Here is a 16,335-nt window from a genome sequence, read left to right as displayed (position 1 = left end):
AATAAAGCTGCGGGAGGGTGTGGTCCGGAGGAGGGGGGAGGACAGGGGCAGGGTGGCACACCGTGCTGACAGGACCCCACAGCTGCCCAGGGAGGAGGAGGAAGAGAGGGAGATCTGTGGTATGCTCAGATAGGTTTAGCCTGATGTGGTGAATATTTTTGGTTTGATAGTCTTCAATCTTTTCAAACACTAGCAGAAAATAACTGTGTTTTACAGTATCATAACAAAAACGATCTACATTATTTTGTCTCAGTTTAGTGAAAATCCTCTGATAGTGTGTTTAAATACCAGACTTAAAACAATGAGATCAGACCAAACCCTTTCAAAAGCTCACTACCTTCCACTATGTAGTAGGCCTATCTAAAATGGCTACTAAACTCAAAGACAAAGCTAAGACACCAGAGTGTTATGATCAGAGCACGTTGACTGCACGTGTATGAGCCTAGAAGACCTGCTAGAGGGACTTCCTTCCTCTCTCAGTCCCGTGAATCAACTGACTTAACATTCCAATGCAACATCTTGCCATACAGAATATATAGCTGAGTTGATAGCCTTCCCTACATAGTCAGCGAGGCCAGTGGTCCCAAACCTTTTCACTCATGCCCCCCTTTTATCACGGGGGAACATCTCATGCACCTCCATGCCCCACACCTGCCCCAATTGAATTAACTGCTACTATTGTTACAAAACAATATGATAACAAAATTATACAAATGAACTCCTTAAAATTAGCCTTTTAATCAACATGAAACAGAACAAACAAATACCATTAGTCATTCCATATTGAAATCAAGAAGAAAAAGAAGAATAAACCTTCTTTCTTCAGTGCAATGTCACATTCCTATAACTAGAATGGGCCAATTTTTATTGTGGATTTTCTTAATTTGAAATAAAAAATTACATTGGTTGCATAAACATGATTAGTGCCCCCCCACACACAATTTAGGCCTACAAATATATTTTCTGATCATAGGAGGATAGATTTTACTGCTAGTCAGAGTCTGGGAGACAGGCAGGCTGCTTCTGACTGGGAGGAGAAACAGGCTTGCTTGTAGTATTCCGTTATATCTATACTATACCGTTTGGATGCTGCAGACGTTTTTGTGAGAAGACCAATTTTCGGGATGTCTTCTGGTCTGACACACAGCGCTGTAGATCCGCCACTTTCCACTGCAGATGCGGAAGGGTGACGGAAGGGCGGATACGGTGGGTTGAAACGCAGCCCATGCAGCCCAAGCAACAGATATCTGCAGCTTAAACTGATGGGGTTTGATGGTGATTTTTTTTATTATGTTACTTAGATTGAAACACCGGTGCTTCAATAGGGGGTTAGGTCCTGCCCATTCATACTTGATTTTCTATATTACTGTTCTCTTGGGTGGTTCCACCCTGGAGTAACTTGTTCTTCTGATAATCCTGACACAAAGTGGAGATTAGGAATGGTTGTCAAACTTTTTACTTTTACCTGAATTGTATCATATTGTATCATATTACATTTCACAATAAATGAGTGCTGAAAATAACGTATTTCATGCAAATATGTTTCATGTAAATAGGTTAGATCATCATGCTGGGACATGTACAGTGGGGCAAAAATGTATTTAGTCAGCCACCAATTGTGCAAGTTCTCCTACTTTAAAAGATAAGAGAGGCCTGTCATTTTCATCATAGGTACACTTCAACTATGACAGACAAAATGAGAAAAGAGATCCAGAAAATCACATTGTAGGATTTTTAATGAATTTATTTGCAAATTATGGTGGAAAATAAGTATTTGGTCAATAACAAAAGTTTATCTCAATTCTTTGTTATATACCCTTTGTTGGCAATGACAGAGGTCAAATGTTTTCTGTAAGTCTTCCCAAGGTTTTCACACACTGTTGCTGGTATTTTGGCCCATTCCTCCATGCAGATCTCCTCTGGAGCAGTGATGTTTTGGGGCTGTCGCTGGCCAACACGGACTTTCAACTCCCTCCAAAGATTTTCTATGGGGTTGAGATCTGGAGACTGGCTGGGCCACTCCAGGACCTTGAAATGCTTCTTACGAAGCCACTCCTTCGTTGCCCGGGCGGTGTGTTTGGGATCATTGTCATGCTGAAAGACCCAGCCACATTTCATCTTCAATGCCCTTGCTGATGGAACGAGGTTTTCATTCAAAATCTCAAAATAATGACCCCATTCATTCTTTCCTTTACAGGGATCAGTCGTCCTGGTCCCTTTGCAGAAAAACAGCCCCAAAGACTGATGTTTCCACCCCCATGCTTCACAGTAGGTATAGTGTTCTTTGGATGCAACCTAGCATTCTTTGTCCTCCAAACACGACGAGTTGACTTTTTACCAAAAAGTTATATTTTGGGTTCATCTGACAATCGGACATTCTCCCAATCTTCTAATGGATCATCTAAATGCTCTCTAGCAAACTTCAGACGGGCCTGGACATGTACTGGCTTAAGCAGGGGGACACGTCTGGCATTGCAGGATTTGAGTCCCTGGCGGCGTAGTGTGTTACTGATGGTAGGCTTTGTTACTTTGGTCCCAGCTCTCTGCAGGTCATTCACTAGCCCCCCCCCGTGTGGTTCTGGGATTTTTGCTCACTGTTCTTGTGATCATTTTGACCCCACGGGGTGAGATCTTGCGTGGAGCCCCAGATCGAGGGAGATTATCAGTGGTCTTGTATGTCTTCCATTTTCTAATAATTGCTCCCACCGTTGATTTCTTCAAACCAAGCTGCTTACCTATTGCAGATTCAGTCTTCCCAGCCTGATGCAGGTCTACAATTTTGTTTCTGGTGTCCTTTGACAGCTCTTTGGTCTTGGCTATAGTGGAGTTTGGAGTGTGACTGTTTGAGGTTGTGGACAGGTGTCTTTTATACAAGTTCAAACAGGTGCCATTAATACAGGTAACGAGTGGAGGACAGAGGAGCCTCTTAAAGAAGAACTTACAGGTCTGAGAGCGAGAAATCTTGCTTGTTTGTAGGTGACCAAATACTTATTTTCCACCATAATTTGCAAATAAATTCATAAAAAATCCTACAATGTGATTTTCTGGATTTTTTTTCTTATTTTGTCTGTCATAGTTGAAGTGTACCGATGATGAAAATTACAGGCCTCTCATCTTTTTAAGTGGGAGAACTTGCACAATTGGTGGCTGACTAAATACTTTTCTGCCCCACTGTATATGTAGGTTTGTTTAACATCTACTTGCATCCCTAAACCCAACACTAGGTGACACCCGTACTTAGTAATCACCAAGTTCCACCTTACCACTCACAACTGAAACTATTTAATGAAGTTGAATTAAATAGGCACAAATTAAATCATTCATGAAACCAAAGCAGACATTTTGTGAAAAAACAATAGTATAATGTTAGCCTGTTATGAAGACAAAGTAATTGAACAAACAAAGGATTTCAGATGTATTATTTTTTATTGCTGTTGCCTTCCAGAAATGCACTGGATGTTTAGTGAGTCAGATAATCAGTTGTTGTATTTCCCTCAGTACACTCATGTACTGCATCAGCGGCGTGCATAGGAAGAAGCTGAGGATTGGGTGGAGGAGACCACTTTCCCATCCACCACCTCTTCTACCACTGTGATGACCTTCCTGGTGCTGGTAGAGGAGGAGGAGGAGACACTGTGGACCAAACAGAAAACACCAATGAGCACATCATCGACTGTACCCAACACAATATGGCAAGGTCTTACCTTGCAAGGTTTTGACATGATTCTACTGGTAGTGTACAAACTGGTGGGGCCACTGTTTTGCTTCTAAGAAAGTAAGTGAGTCTAGCCTAGAACTTGCTCAAAGTTTAGAATCAAAACACCCATGATAGCCTAAGAATAACATTTGATGGACTAATAGAATAGGCTTGTTTGGCTCACCTTCTGGCCTCTCCGTCCAGCAGTCTCCTGTACTCAGCGATTTCCATCTCCAGCCTGGTCTTGATGTCCAGCAACATCTTGTATTCCTGGCCCTGGCGTTGCAAATCAGCCCTGAGATTTACCAACTGTTCCTCCAAGCTAGTCACCTGCATCTGATAACCCGACAGCTGCATGGAGTAACGGTTCTTTGTCTCTGCGAGGGTATTTTCCATGGATGATTTCTATTGGAGAGAAATGAAGAGTTAAACAAAACATCAGGAAGTAGTTGAGCAAATTCATTGATGGGTGGCAGACATTGAAACATTCTTGAACAGTCTTACCATGCTTATTTGTGATTGCAGTTCGATTTCAAGACTCTGCAGTGTGCGTTTGACTTCTGAGATTTCAGATCTGGACGTTTGGATAACTTCTGTGCTGATTGAGACCTCCTTATTCAGCGCCTCGGTCTGTGGAAAACACCATCCAAAATAATGTTTTTACATGAACAATTAAATTGATGGGACATTTTGGACATCATGGACCTAAATTATGCAATCATTTTTATAATGACAAAAGTATTACCTTGGCGTGGAACCAGCCCTCCAGTTCTCTGTTGTTCTTGGCAGCGACAGCCTCGTAGTGTTCGCGAATCTCAGCCATGACTTTGCTGAGGTCTTCCTGTGGTCCAGCGTCAACCTCCACATGGACCTGGCCGCTCATCTGGGCACGCATGGACAACAGCTCCTGCAGAAGGACAATGAAACAGATTTTGGTCTGTAGGTCATCATCATGGTTCAGAAAGTGGGTCTCTTGATTTGTTCAAATGTTTCTGGATTTCAATACATAGATTATGATGTATTACTTGCTCACAAAAATGTTGTACAGTAATGCCTGGCTGGATCTGTTATTTTAAGACCCGACACTATAGATAGGCTAGTATGGGAATCAGAACCCGACCTCCTCATGGTTTCTCTTGAGGTAGACCAACTCCTCTCTCAGCCCCTCAATCTGTATGCTCAGGTCCTTCTTGGACATATTCAGCTCTTCCAGAACACACCTCAGCCCAGCGATGTCTGCTTCCACTGACTGACGCATGGACAGCTCGGTCTCATACCTACATAATAAAACATACAATGATTTACAGTGTACCAGTGTGTCTCAACTTGCTCTGTAATCATTGAACCTGAGCTATTTCACGGTGTGAGCTTTTTTACATGACAGATGGCATCAATATTTTTATTTGTACACTAGACCGGAATCAGTCGGTCACTTTTCTGGTATTGAGTCAATACTGGTATTCTGGTATTGAGACAATATTTGTCTGAGTGAGTGGACAAAAGATTTGCCAATTTGGTGAGTGAACTCACTTCATTCTGAAGTCTTCAGTGGCAAGCCTGGCATTGTCAATGCTTAGATGGACAGCACCATTCACACGGATGGCTTCCTGCATCTGAAAATCAAATGGATACTTTTGTTTCTAAATAAAATACATAGTGCAAGTTTTTCAATATGTGGCATGAAATAAAAGTGTAACAGTACTGGCATACAAAAGCTTACCTTGGATTGGAGGTCTCTGATGATGACATGGAATGAGCCATAGTCGCGAGCACTGGGGGAGGCCTTGGCCTCGAGGAACTGGCGGATCTTCAGCTCCAGCTCAGCGTTGGCCTTCTCCAAGGTGCGAACTTTCACCAGGTAGGTGGCCAGACGGTCGTTCAGGTTCTGCATGCAGAACTTCTCGTTGCCGATGACATGGCTGTCACTTCCTCCACCAGACATACTGAAGCTGGAGCCTCCACCGAAGCCAGCACCACCACCGAAACTGCCACCACCAGCAGAGAAGGACCTGGAGGCTCTGGCACTGGAGATGCGCACCCCAGAGCCACCTGCACCCCCATACACGCTGCCGGCCCTAATGCCACTGATGAGGCTGCCTCCACCAGACATGGACATGGACATGCCACCACCACCAGACATGGACATACGCGAGGAACCCATAGATGAGCCCTTCATGGATCTGCTTGAGGAGGATCTGTAGCTGCTGCTGGAGAAGGACATGTTGATGGAGTCTGCTGATGTCTTACTGCTCTGGCTGGAGAGAAGTGAGTGCAGAGTAGTGGGTCTAACTAAGCTCCTTTTATGCTGTGAGAGGAGAGGAGGACACAGACGACACTTGAACTCAATACAGTAATTACTTACTTTAAAAGGGCACGCCAGGCATGCCAAAGTTGTTAGGATTCAAACCTGTTGAGCATACAAAAGCAATTGTTGATTTTAGGCAGTTCTTTCCATTGAATGTCACCAATGCAAAGTCATAGAATTATAATTTTTGACTGTTGAGAAACAGATGACATTTGAAAGTAATCCCTAACTGTAGAACTGGTAGTTAGGATGACCTGATAGCCTTGAGGCCTAACTTGATCTTTAGACTAATACTAGGGTGAGACAAGGATGACACAGTTACTGGATGTGAGAACTCCACCTACATTAACAATCAATCATGTATTATTTCCAAATCATATCTATTGCACTGAACATGACACAATCAAAGTTTCTGTGAAGATTCTAGAGTAGAGTACAGAATTGGTTGACTTGTTTAACATTGTTTTACACTGTAAAGGAGTGTAAAGTAGACAGGATTTCAAAACCACATGTACATACATACATACATACATACATACATACATACATTTTTTTTATGTAAAAACTGTTTTGTGATATTCAATTGGTAGTTACAGTCTTGTTCCATTGCTGCAACTCCCGTACGGGCTCGGGAGAGGAAAGGGTCGAGAACCACGCGTCCTCCGAAACACGGCCCTGCCAAGTCGTACTGCTTCTTCTTCCATGTCACTCCTGCTCCCTCTTTCTGGCGCTCAACTTCACCGGTCTACTAACCACTGGTCCTGGCAACCCAAATTGCACACACCTGGCAACCATCATTGCAGACACCTGCTCCCCATCATTAAGCACACCTGGACTTCATCACCACACTGATTTCTCTCCCTTCATATAGCCCTCAGTAATCCTGAATCATCAGGTAGTATTTTTTTTTCTCTCATGTTTATTATTTCATTATTAAACTCCCCTTCTACACCTGTTTAACTTAGGTCAGATGTTTTGGGTAGCCTTCCACAAGCTTCCCACAATAAGTTGGGTGAATTCTGGCCCATTCCTCCTGACAAAGCTGGTGTAACTGAGTCAGGTTTGTAGGCTTCCTTGCTCGCACACACTTTTCAGGTCTGCATACACATTTTCTATGTGATTGAGGTCAGGACTTTGATGTCCACTCCAATACCTTGACTTTGTTGTCCTTAAGCCATTTTGCCACAATTTAGCAAGCATGCTTAGGGTCATTGTCCATTTGGAAGACCCATTTGTGACCAAGCTTTAACTTCCTAAATGATGTCTTGAGATATTGCTTCAATATATCCACAATTTTTCGGCCTCATGATGTCTTCTATTTTGTGAAGTGCACCAGTCCCTCCTGCAGCAAAGCACCCCCACAACATGATGATGCCACCCCCGTGCTTCACAGTTGGGATGGTGTTCTTCGGCTTGCAAGCGTCCCCCTTTTTCCTCCAAACATAACAATGGTCATTATGGCCAAACAGTTCTATTTTTGTTACATCAGACCAGAGGACATTTCTCCAAAACGTACACTCTTTGTCCCCATGTGCAGTTGCAAACCGTAGTCTGGCTTTTTCATGGCAGTTGTGGAGCAGTGACTTCTTCCTTGCGGAGTAGACTTTCAGGTTATGTTGATATAGGACTAATTTTACTGTGGATATAGATACTTTTGTACCTGTTTCCTCAAGCATCTTCACAAGGTCCTTTGCTGTGGTTCGGGGATTGATTGCACTTTTCCCACCAAAGTATGTTCAGACATAACGCCTCTCCTTCCTAAGCGGTATGACGGCTGCGTGGTCCCATGGTGTTTATACTTGTGTACTATTGTTTGTACAGATGAATGTGGTACCTTCAGGCATTTGGAAATTGCTCCCCCGGGACCACCCATACGTAGAATGTATGCACACATGACTGTAAGTCGCTTTGGATAAAAGCGTCTGCTAAATGGCATTTATTATTATTATTATTATTATTATTATGAACAAGGTCTGCAATTTTTGTTCTGAGGTCTTGGCTGATTTCTTTTGATTTTCCCATGATGTCAAGCAAAGATGCACTGAGTTTGAAGGTAGGCCTTTAAATACATCCATAGGCAAACCTCCAATTGACTCAAATCATGTCAATTAGCCTATCAGAAGCTTCTAAAGCCATGACATAATTTTTTGGAATTTTCCAAGCTGTGTAAAGGCACAGTCAATTTAGTGTATGTAAACTTCTGACATACTGGAGTTGTGATACAGTGAAATAATCTGTCAACAATTGTTGGAAAAATGACATGTGTCATGCACAAAGTAGATGTCCTACCCGACTTGCTAAAACTATAGTTTGTTTACAAGAAATTTGTGGAGTGGTTCAAAAGTGAGTTTTAATGACTCCAACCTAAGTGTATGTAACCTTCTGACTTCAACTTTAAGTAAGATAAGTAGTTGATTGATCTAAGCTGACATGGAATTGTTAACATGGATCATTTAGCTATTTGATTTGTAATTTTGACCCTTTTATCTATCAAGAAATAATATATGTATATTTTTTGATAAAATCTTGAATTTGGCCTTTCCTGCTACAGTATAGCCCATAGAAAAATAGATAGTCAAAAAATGTATTATATGAAATAAGGTTTTGAAGTGTCTGACCTAGAGATATAAGAAAGCTCAGGAAATAAATAAATATATATATATATTTTTTTTACACATATTTAACACTTTATGTTTGTTGGCACAAAACTACCTCCATACTTCCATTAATTTGTATGGGTTACCTTTAGTCGAGACCCGGGACACTTGTGGGGGTCGTAGAGCAAAACGTAGATCACCATTGTTTTTGTGAGAATCTCCCCGTTCCACATTAGTGTCATAACTGAATGGGGAAGGATAGGGGGATCCATCAAGAAGATGCTCATAGGACTACTCATGTACACTTGAAAAAAACAAGTCAGGAGTAAACATTGGCCTGTGATATAGGAAAGATACAATACGCTCCGGGCTATTTCAATCCAACCACATGTTAACTGAAGGGCATTGAAGTTGAGAATAGGAAAGTGGGGCTTTAGAATCACCTCTGGTCAACAGGGGCCGACAAGACAGAGGGGCAGAGTTGAGTTGTGTGTGTGATGAAGTCTCACCCTAGTGTGCGGCTCTCAGAGTACTCCATCCTGCGGGCAGTGATGGAGGCAGCCAGGTTAATAAAGCTGCGGGAGGGTGTGGTCCGGAGGAGGGGGGAGAACAGGGGCAGGGTGGCACACCGTGCTGACAGGACCCCACAGCTGCCCAGGGAGGAGGAGGAAGAGAGGTTTAGCCTGCTGTGGTGAATATTTTTGGTTTGATAGTTTTCAATCTTTTCAAACACCAGCAGAAAATAACTGTGTTTTACAGTATCATAACAAAAACGATCTACATTATTTTGTCCCAGTTTGGTGAAAATCCTCTGATAGTGTGTTTAAATGCCAGACTTAAAACAATGAGATCAGACCAAACCCTTTCAAAAGCTCACTACCTTCCATTATGTAGTAGGCCTATCTAAAATGGCTACTAAACTCAAAGACAAAGCTAAGACACCAGAGTGTTATGATCAGAGCACGTTGACTGCACGTGTATGAGCCTAGAAGACCTGCTAGAGGGACTTCCTTCCTCTCTCAGTCCCGTGAATCAACTGACTTAACATTCCAATGCAACATCTTGCCATACAGAATATATAGCTGAGTTGATAGCCTTCCCTACATAGTCAGCGAGGCCAGTGGTCCCAAACCTTTTCACTCATGCCCCCCTTTTATCACGGGGGAACATCTCATGCACCTCCATGCCCCACACCTGCCCCAATTGAATTAACTTCTACTATTGTTACAAAACAATATGATAACAAAATTATACAAATTAACTCCTTAAAATTAGCCTTTTAATCAACATGAAACAGAACAAACAAATACCATTAGTCATTCCATATTGAAATCAAGAAGAAAAAGAAGAATAAACCTTCTTTCTTCAGTGCAATGTCACATTCCTATAACTAGAGTGGGCCAATTTTTATTGTGGATTTTCTCAATTTGAAATAAAAATGTAATTGTTTTTGGAAGTATTTTAAGGTTGCATAAACATGATTAGTGCCCCCCCACACACACAATTTAGGCCTACAAATATATTTTCTGATCATTATACAGAGGAGGATAGATTGTTACTGCTAGTCAGAGTCTGGGAGACAGGCAGGCTGCGTCTGACTGGGAGGAGAAACAGGCTTGCTTGTAGTATTCCGTTATATCTATACTATACCGTTTGGATGCTGCAGACGTTTTTGTGAGAAGACCAATTTTCGGGATGTCTCCTGGTCTGACACACAGCGCTGTAGATCCGCCACTTTCCACTGCAGATGCGGAAGGGTGATGGGAGGGCGGATGCGGTGGGTTGAAACGCAGCCCATGCAGCCCAAGCAACAGATATTTGCAGCTTAAACTGATGGGGTTTGATGATGATTTTTTGTTCATTATGTTACTTAGATTGAAACACCGGTGCGTCAATAGGGGGTTAGGTCCTGCCCATTCATACTTGATTTTCTATATTCCTGTTCTCTTGGGTGGTTTCACCCTGGAGTAACTTGTTCTTCTGATAATCCTGACACAAAGTGGAGATTAGGAATGGTTGTCAAACTTTTTACTTTTACCTGAATTGTATCATATTACATTTCACAACAAATGAGTGCTGGAAATAACATATTTCATGCAAATATGTTTCATGTAAATAGGTTAGATCATCGTGCTGGGACATGTACAGTGGGGCAAAAATGTATTTAGTCAGCCACCAATTGTGCAAGTTCTCCCACTTTAAAAGATAAGAGAGGCCTGTAATTTTCATAGGTACACTTCAATTAACATCCTTATCATTTATCGCCCTCCAGGTCCCCTCGGAGAGTTCATCAATGAGCTTGATGTCTTGATAAGCTCCTTTCCTGAGGACGGCTCACCTCTCACAGTTCTGGGCGACTTTAACCTCCCCACGTCTACCTTTGACTCATTCCTCTCTGCCTCCTTCTTTCCACTCCTTTCCTCTTTTGACCTCACCCTCTCACCTTCCCCCCCTACTCACAAGGCAGGCAATACGCTCGACCTCATCTTTACTAGATGCTGTTCTTCCACTAACCTCATTGCAACTCCCCTCCAAGTCTCCGACCACTACCTTGTATCCTTTTCCCTCTCGCTCTCATCCAACACTTCCCACACTGCCCCTACTCGGATGGTATCGCGCCGTCCCAACCTTCGCTCTCTCTCCCCCCGCTACTCTCTCCTCTTCCATCCTATCATCTCTTCCCTCTGCTCAAACCTTCTCCAACCTATCTCCTGATTCTGCCTCCTCAACCCTCCTCTCCTCCCTTTCTGCATCCTTTGACTCTCTATGTCCCCTATCTTCCAGGCCGGCTCGGTCCTCCCCTCCCGCTCCGTGGCTCGACGACTCATTGCGAGCTCACAGAACAGGGCTCCGGGCAGCCGAGCGGAAATGGAGGAAAACTCGCCTCCCTGCGGACCTGGCATCCTTTCGCTCCCTCCTCTCTACATTTTCCTCCTCTGTCTCTGCTGCTAAAGCCACTTTCTACCACTCTAAATTCCAAGCATCTGCCTCTAACCCTAGGAAGCTCTTTGCCACCTTCTCCTCCCTCCTGAATCCTCCTCCCCCTCCCCCCCCTCCCTCTCTGCAGATGACTTCGTCAACCATTTTGAAAAGAAGGTCGACGACATCCGATCCTCGTTTGCTAAGTCAAACGACACCGCTGGAACCGCTGGTTCTGAAACCCCACCTCTTTAAGGAATACCTAGGATAGGATAAAGTAATCCTCCCCCCCCTTAAAAGATTTAGATGCACTATTGTAAAGTGGCTGTTCCACTGGATGTCATAAGGTGAATGCACCAATTTGTAAGTCGCTCTGGATAAGAGCGTCTGCTAAATGACTTAAATGTAAATGTAACTATGACAGACAAAATGAAGAAAAAAATCCAGAAAATCACATTGTAGGATTTTTAATGAATTTATTTGCAAATTATGGTGGAAAATAAGTATTTGGTCAATAACAAAAGTTTATCTCAATACTTTGTTATATACCCTTTGTTGGCAATGACAGAGGTCAAACGTTTTCTGTAAGTCTTCACAAGGTTTTCACACACTGTTGCTGGTATTTTGGCCCATTCCTCCATGCAGATCTCCTCTAGAGCAGTGATGTTTTGGGGCTGTTGCTGGGCAACACGGACTTTCAACTCCCTCCAAAGATTTTCTATGGGGTTGAGATCTGGAGACTGGCTGGGCCACTCCAGGACCTTGAAATGCTTCTTACGAAGCCACTCCTTCGTTGCCCGGGCGGTGTGTTTGGGATCATTGTCATGCTGAAAGACCCAGCCACATTTCATCTTCAATGCCCTTGCTGATGGAACGAGGTTTTCATTCAAAATCTCAAAATAATGACCCCATTCATTCTTTCCTTTACAGGGATCAGTCGTCCTGGTCCCTTTGCAGAAAAACAGCCCCAAAGACTGATGTTTCCACCCCCATGCTTCACAGTAGGTATAGTGTTCTTTGGATGCAACCTAGCATTCTTTGTCCTCCAAACACGACGAGTTGACTTTTTACCAAAAAGTTATATTTTGGGTTCATCTGACAATCGGACATTCTCCCAATCTCTTAATGGATCATCCAAATGCTCTCTAGCAAACTTCAGACGGGCCTGGACATGTACTGGCTTAAGCAGGGGGACACGTCTGGCATTGCAGGATTTGAGTCCCTGGCGGCGTAGTGTGTTACTGATGGTAGGCTTTGTTACTTTGGTCCCAGCTCTCTGCAGGTCATTCACTAGCCCCCCCTGTGTGGTTCTGGGATTTTTGCTCACTGTTCTTGTGATCATTTTGACCCCACGGGGTGAGATCTTGCGTGGAGCCCCAGATCGAGGGAGATTATCAGTGGTCTTGTATGTCTTCCATTTCCTAATAATTGCTCCCACCGTTGATTTCTTCAAACCAAGCTGCTTACCTATTGCAGATTCAGTCTTCCCAGCCTGGTGCAGGTCAACAATTTTGCTTCTGGTGTCCGTTGACAGCTCTTTGGTCTTGGCCATAGTGGAGTTTGGAGTGTGACTGTTTGAGGTTGTGGACAGGTGTCTTTTATACAAGTTCAAACAGGTGCCATTAATACAGGTAACGAGTGGAGGACAGAGGAGCCTCTTAAAGAAGAAGTTACAGGTCTGAGAGCGAGAAATCTTGCTTGTTTGTAGGTGACCAAATACTTATTTTCCACCATAATTTGCAAATAAATTCATAAAAAATCCTACAATGTGATTTTCTGGATTTTTTTTCTTATTGTCTGTCATAGTTGAAGTGTACCGATGATGAAAATTACAGGCCTCTCATCTTTTTAAGTGGGAGAACTTGCACAATTGGTGGCTGACTAAATACTTTTCTGCCCCACTGTATATGTAGGTTTGTTTAACATCTACTTGCATCCCTAAACCCAACACTAGGTGACACCCGTACTTAGTAATCACCAAGTTCCACCTTACCACTCACAACTGAAACTATTTAATGAAGTTGAATTAAATAGGCACAAATTAAATCATTCATGAAACCAAAGCAGACATTTTGTGAAAAAACAATAGTATAATGTTAGCCTGTTATGAAGACAAAGTAATTGAACAAACAAAGGATTTCAGATGTATTATTTTTTATTGCTGTTGCCTTCCAGAAATGCACTGGATGTTTAGTGAGTCAGATAATCAGTTGTTGTATTTCCCTCAGTACACTCATGTACTGCATCAGCGGCGTGCATAGGAAGAAGCTGAGGATTGGGTGGAGGAGACCACTTTCCCATCCACCACCTCTTCTACCACTGTGATGACCTTCCTGGTGCTGGTAGAGGAGGAGGAGGAGACACTGTGGACCAAACAGAAAACACCAATGAGCACATCATCGACTGTACCCAACACAATATGGCAAGGTCTTACCTTGCAAGGTTTTGACATGATTCTACTGGTAGTGTACAAACTGGTGGGGCCACTGTTTTGCTTCTAAGAAAGTAAGTGAGTCTAGCCTAGAACTTGCTCAAAGTTTAGAATCAAAACACCCATGATAGCCTAAGAATAACATTTGATGGACTAATAGAATAGGCTTGTTTGGCTCACCTTCTGGCCTCTCCGTCCAGCAGTCTCCTGTACTCAGCGATTTCCATCTCCAGCCTGGTCTTGATGTCCAGCAACATCTTGTATTCCTGGCCCTGGCGTTGCAAATCAGCCCTGAGATTTACCAACTGTTCCTCCAAGCTAGTCACCTGCATCTGATAACCCGACAGCTGCATGGAGTAACGGTTCTTTGTCTCTGCGAGGGTATTTTCCATGGATGATTTCTATTGGAGAGAAATGAAGAGTTAAACAAAACATCAGGAAGTAGTTGAGCAAATTCATTGATGGGTGGCAGACATTGAAACATTCTTGAACAGTCTTACCATGCTTATTTGTGATTGCAGTTCGATTTCAAGACTCTGCAGTGTGCGTTTGACTTCTGAGATTTCAGATCTGGACGTTTGGATAACTTCTGTGCTGATTGAGACCTCCTTATTCAGCGCCTCGGTCTGTGGAAAACACCATCCAAAATAATGTTTTTACATGAACAATTAAATTGATGGGACATTTTGGACATCATGGACCTAAATTATGCAATCATTTTTATAATGACAAAAAGTATTACCTTGGCGTGGAACCAGCCCTCCAGTTCTCTGTTGTTCTTGGCAGCGACAGCCTCGTAGTGTTCGCGAATCTCAGCCATGACTTTGCTGAGGTCTTCCTGTGGTCCAGCGTCAACCTCCACATGGACCTGGCCGCTCATCTGGGCACGCATGGACAACAGCTCCTGCAGAAGGACAATGAAACAGATTTTGGTCTGTAGGTCATCATCATGGTTCAGAAAGTGGGTCTCTTGATTTGTTCAAATGTTTCTGGATTTCAATACATAGATTATGATGTATTACTTGCTCACAAAAATGTTGTACAGTAATGCCTGGCTGGATCTGTTATTTTAAGACCCGACACTATAGATAGGCTAGTATGGGAATCAGAACCCGACCTCCTCATGGTTTCTCTTGAGGTAGACCAACTCCTCTCTCAGCCCCTCAATCTGTATGCTCAGGTCCTTCTTGGACATATTCAGCTCTTCCAGAACACACCTCAGCCCAGCGATGTCTGCTTCCACTGACTGACGCATGGACAGCTCGGTCTCATACCTACATAATAAAACATACAATGATTTACAGTGTACCAGTGTGTCTCAACTTGCTCTGTAATCATTGAACCTGAGCTATTTCACGGTGTGAGCTTTTTTTTACATGACAGATGGCATCAATATTTTTATTTGTACACTAGACCGGAATCAGTCGGTCACTTTTCTGGTATTGAGTCAATACTGGTATTCTGGTATTGAGACAATATTTGTCTGAGTGAGTGGACAAAAGATTTGCCAATTTGGTGAGTGAACTCACTTCATTCTGAAGTCTTCAGTGGCAAGCCTGGCATTGTCAATGCTTAGATGGACAGCACCATTCACACGGATGGCTTCCTGCATCTGAAAATCAAATGGATACTTTTGTTTCTAAATAAAATACATAGTGCAAGTTTTTCAATATGTGGCATGAAATAAAAGTGTAACAGTACTGGCATACAAAAAGCTTACCTTGGATTGGAGGTCTCTGATGATGACATGGAATGAACCATAGTCGCGAGCACTGGGGGAGGCCTTGGCCTCGAGGAACTGGCGGATCTTCAGCTCCAGCTCAGCGTTGGCCTTCTCCAAGGTGCGAACTTTCACCAGGTAGGTGGCCAGACGGTCGTTCAGGTTCTGCATGCAGAACTTCTCGTTGCCGATGACATGGCTGTCACTTCCTCCACCAGACATACTGAAGCTGGAGCCTCCACCGAAGCCAGCACCACCACCGAAACTGCCACCACCAGCAGAGAAGGACCTGGAGGCTCTGGCACTAGAGATGCGCACCCCAGAGCCACCTGCACCCCCATACACGCTGCCGGCCCTAATGCCACTGATGAGGCTGCCTCCACCAGACATGGACATGGACATGCCACCACCACCAGACATGGACATACGCGAGGAACCCATAGATGAGCCCTTCATGGATCTGCTTGAGGAGGATCTGGAGCTGCTGCTGGAGAAGGACATGTTGATGGAGTCTGCTGATGTCTTACTGCTCTGGCTGGAGAGAAGTGAGTGCAGAGCAGTGGGTCTAAGATCCTTTTATGCTGTGAGAGGAGAGGAGGACACAGACGACACTTGAACTCAATACAGTAATTACTTACTTTAAAAGGGCACGCCAGGCATGCCAAA

General features: G+C 43.4%; 1 protein-coding gene across 4 annotated transcripts; it reads right to left on the bottom strand.

Moving 5' to 3' along the window:
• Window positions 1-3,407: 3,407 nt before the first annotated feature.
• Window positions 3,408-16,249, bottom strand: LOC118384455 (keratin, type I cytoskeletal 13-like). 4 transcript variants are annotated; one of them, XM_052518650.1, is made up of 8 exons: window positions 15,999-16,247; window positions 5,418-5,746; window positions 5,228-5,310; window positions 4,818-4,974; window positions 4,443-4,604; window positions 4,202-4,327; window positions 3,882-4,102; window positions 3,408-3,633 (listed from the first exon to the last, which is right to left on the bottom strand). In XM_052518650.1, the coding sequence occupies exons 1-8, from the start codon at window positions 16,168-16,170 to the stop codon at window positions 3,516-3,518; spliced, it is 1,368 nt and encodes a 455-aa protein (XP_052374610.1). In that variant the 5' UTR covers window positions 16,171-16,247; the 3' UTR covers window positions 3,408-3,515. The 4 variants fall into 4 exon arrangements, with proteins under 4 accessions (XP_052374610.1, XP_052374609.1, XP_052374608.1 ...); XM_052518649.1 differs by lacking the exons at window positions 3,882-4,102; window positions 4,202-4,327; window positions 4,443-4,604; ... (1 more) ...; window positions 5,228-5,310; window positions 5,418-5,746 and adding exons at window positions 14,130-14,350; window positions 14,450-14,575; window positions 14,692-14,853; window positions 15,067-15,223; window positions 15,479-15,561 and having other exon boundaries at window positions 15,670-16,249; XM_052518648.1 differs by lacking the exon at window positions 15,999-16,247 and having other exon boundaries at window positions 5,418-5,952.
• Between the last annotated feature and the right edge of the window lie 86 nt (window positions 16,250-16,335).

This window comes from Oncorhynchus keta, chromosome 5, assembly GCF_023373465.1.
Source record: "Oncorhynchus keta strain PuntledgeMale-10-30-2019 chromosome 5, Oket_V2, whole genome shotgun sequence".
Taxonomy (NCBI): domain Eukaryota; kingdom Metazoa; phylum Chordata; class Actinopteri; order Salmoniformes; family Salmonidae; genus Oncorhynchus; species Oncorhynchus keta.
Note: the sequence above shows the minus strand (reverse complement) of the source record. Positions and strands in the feature narration are given on the sequence as shown.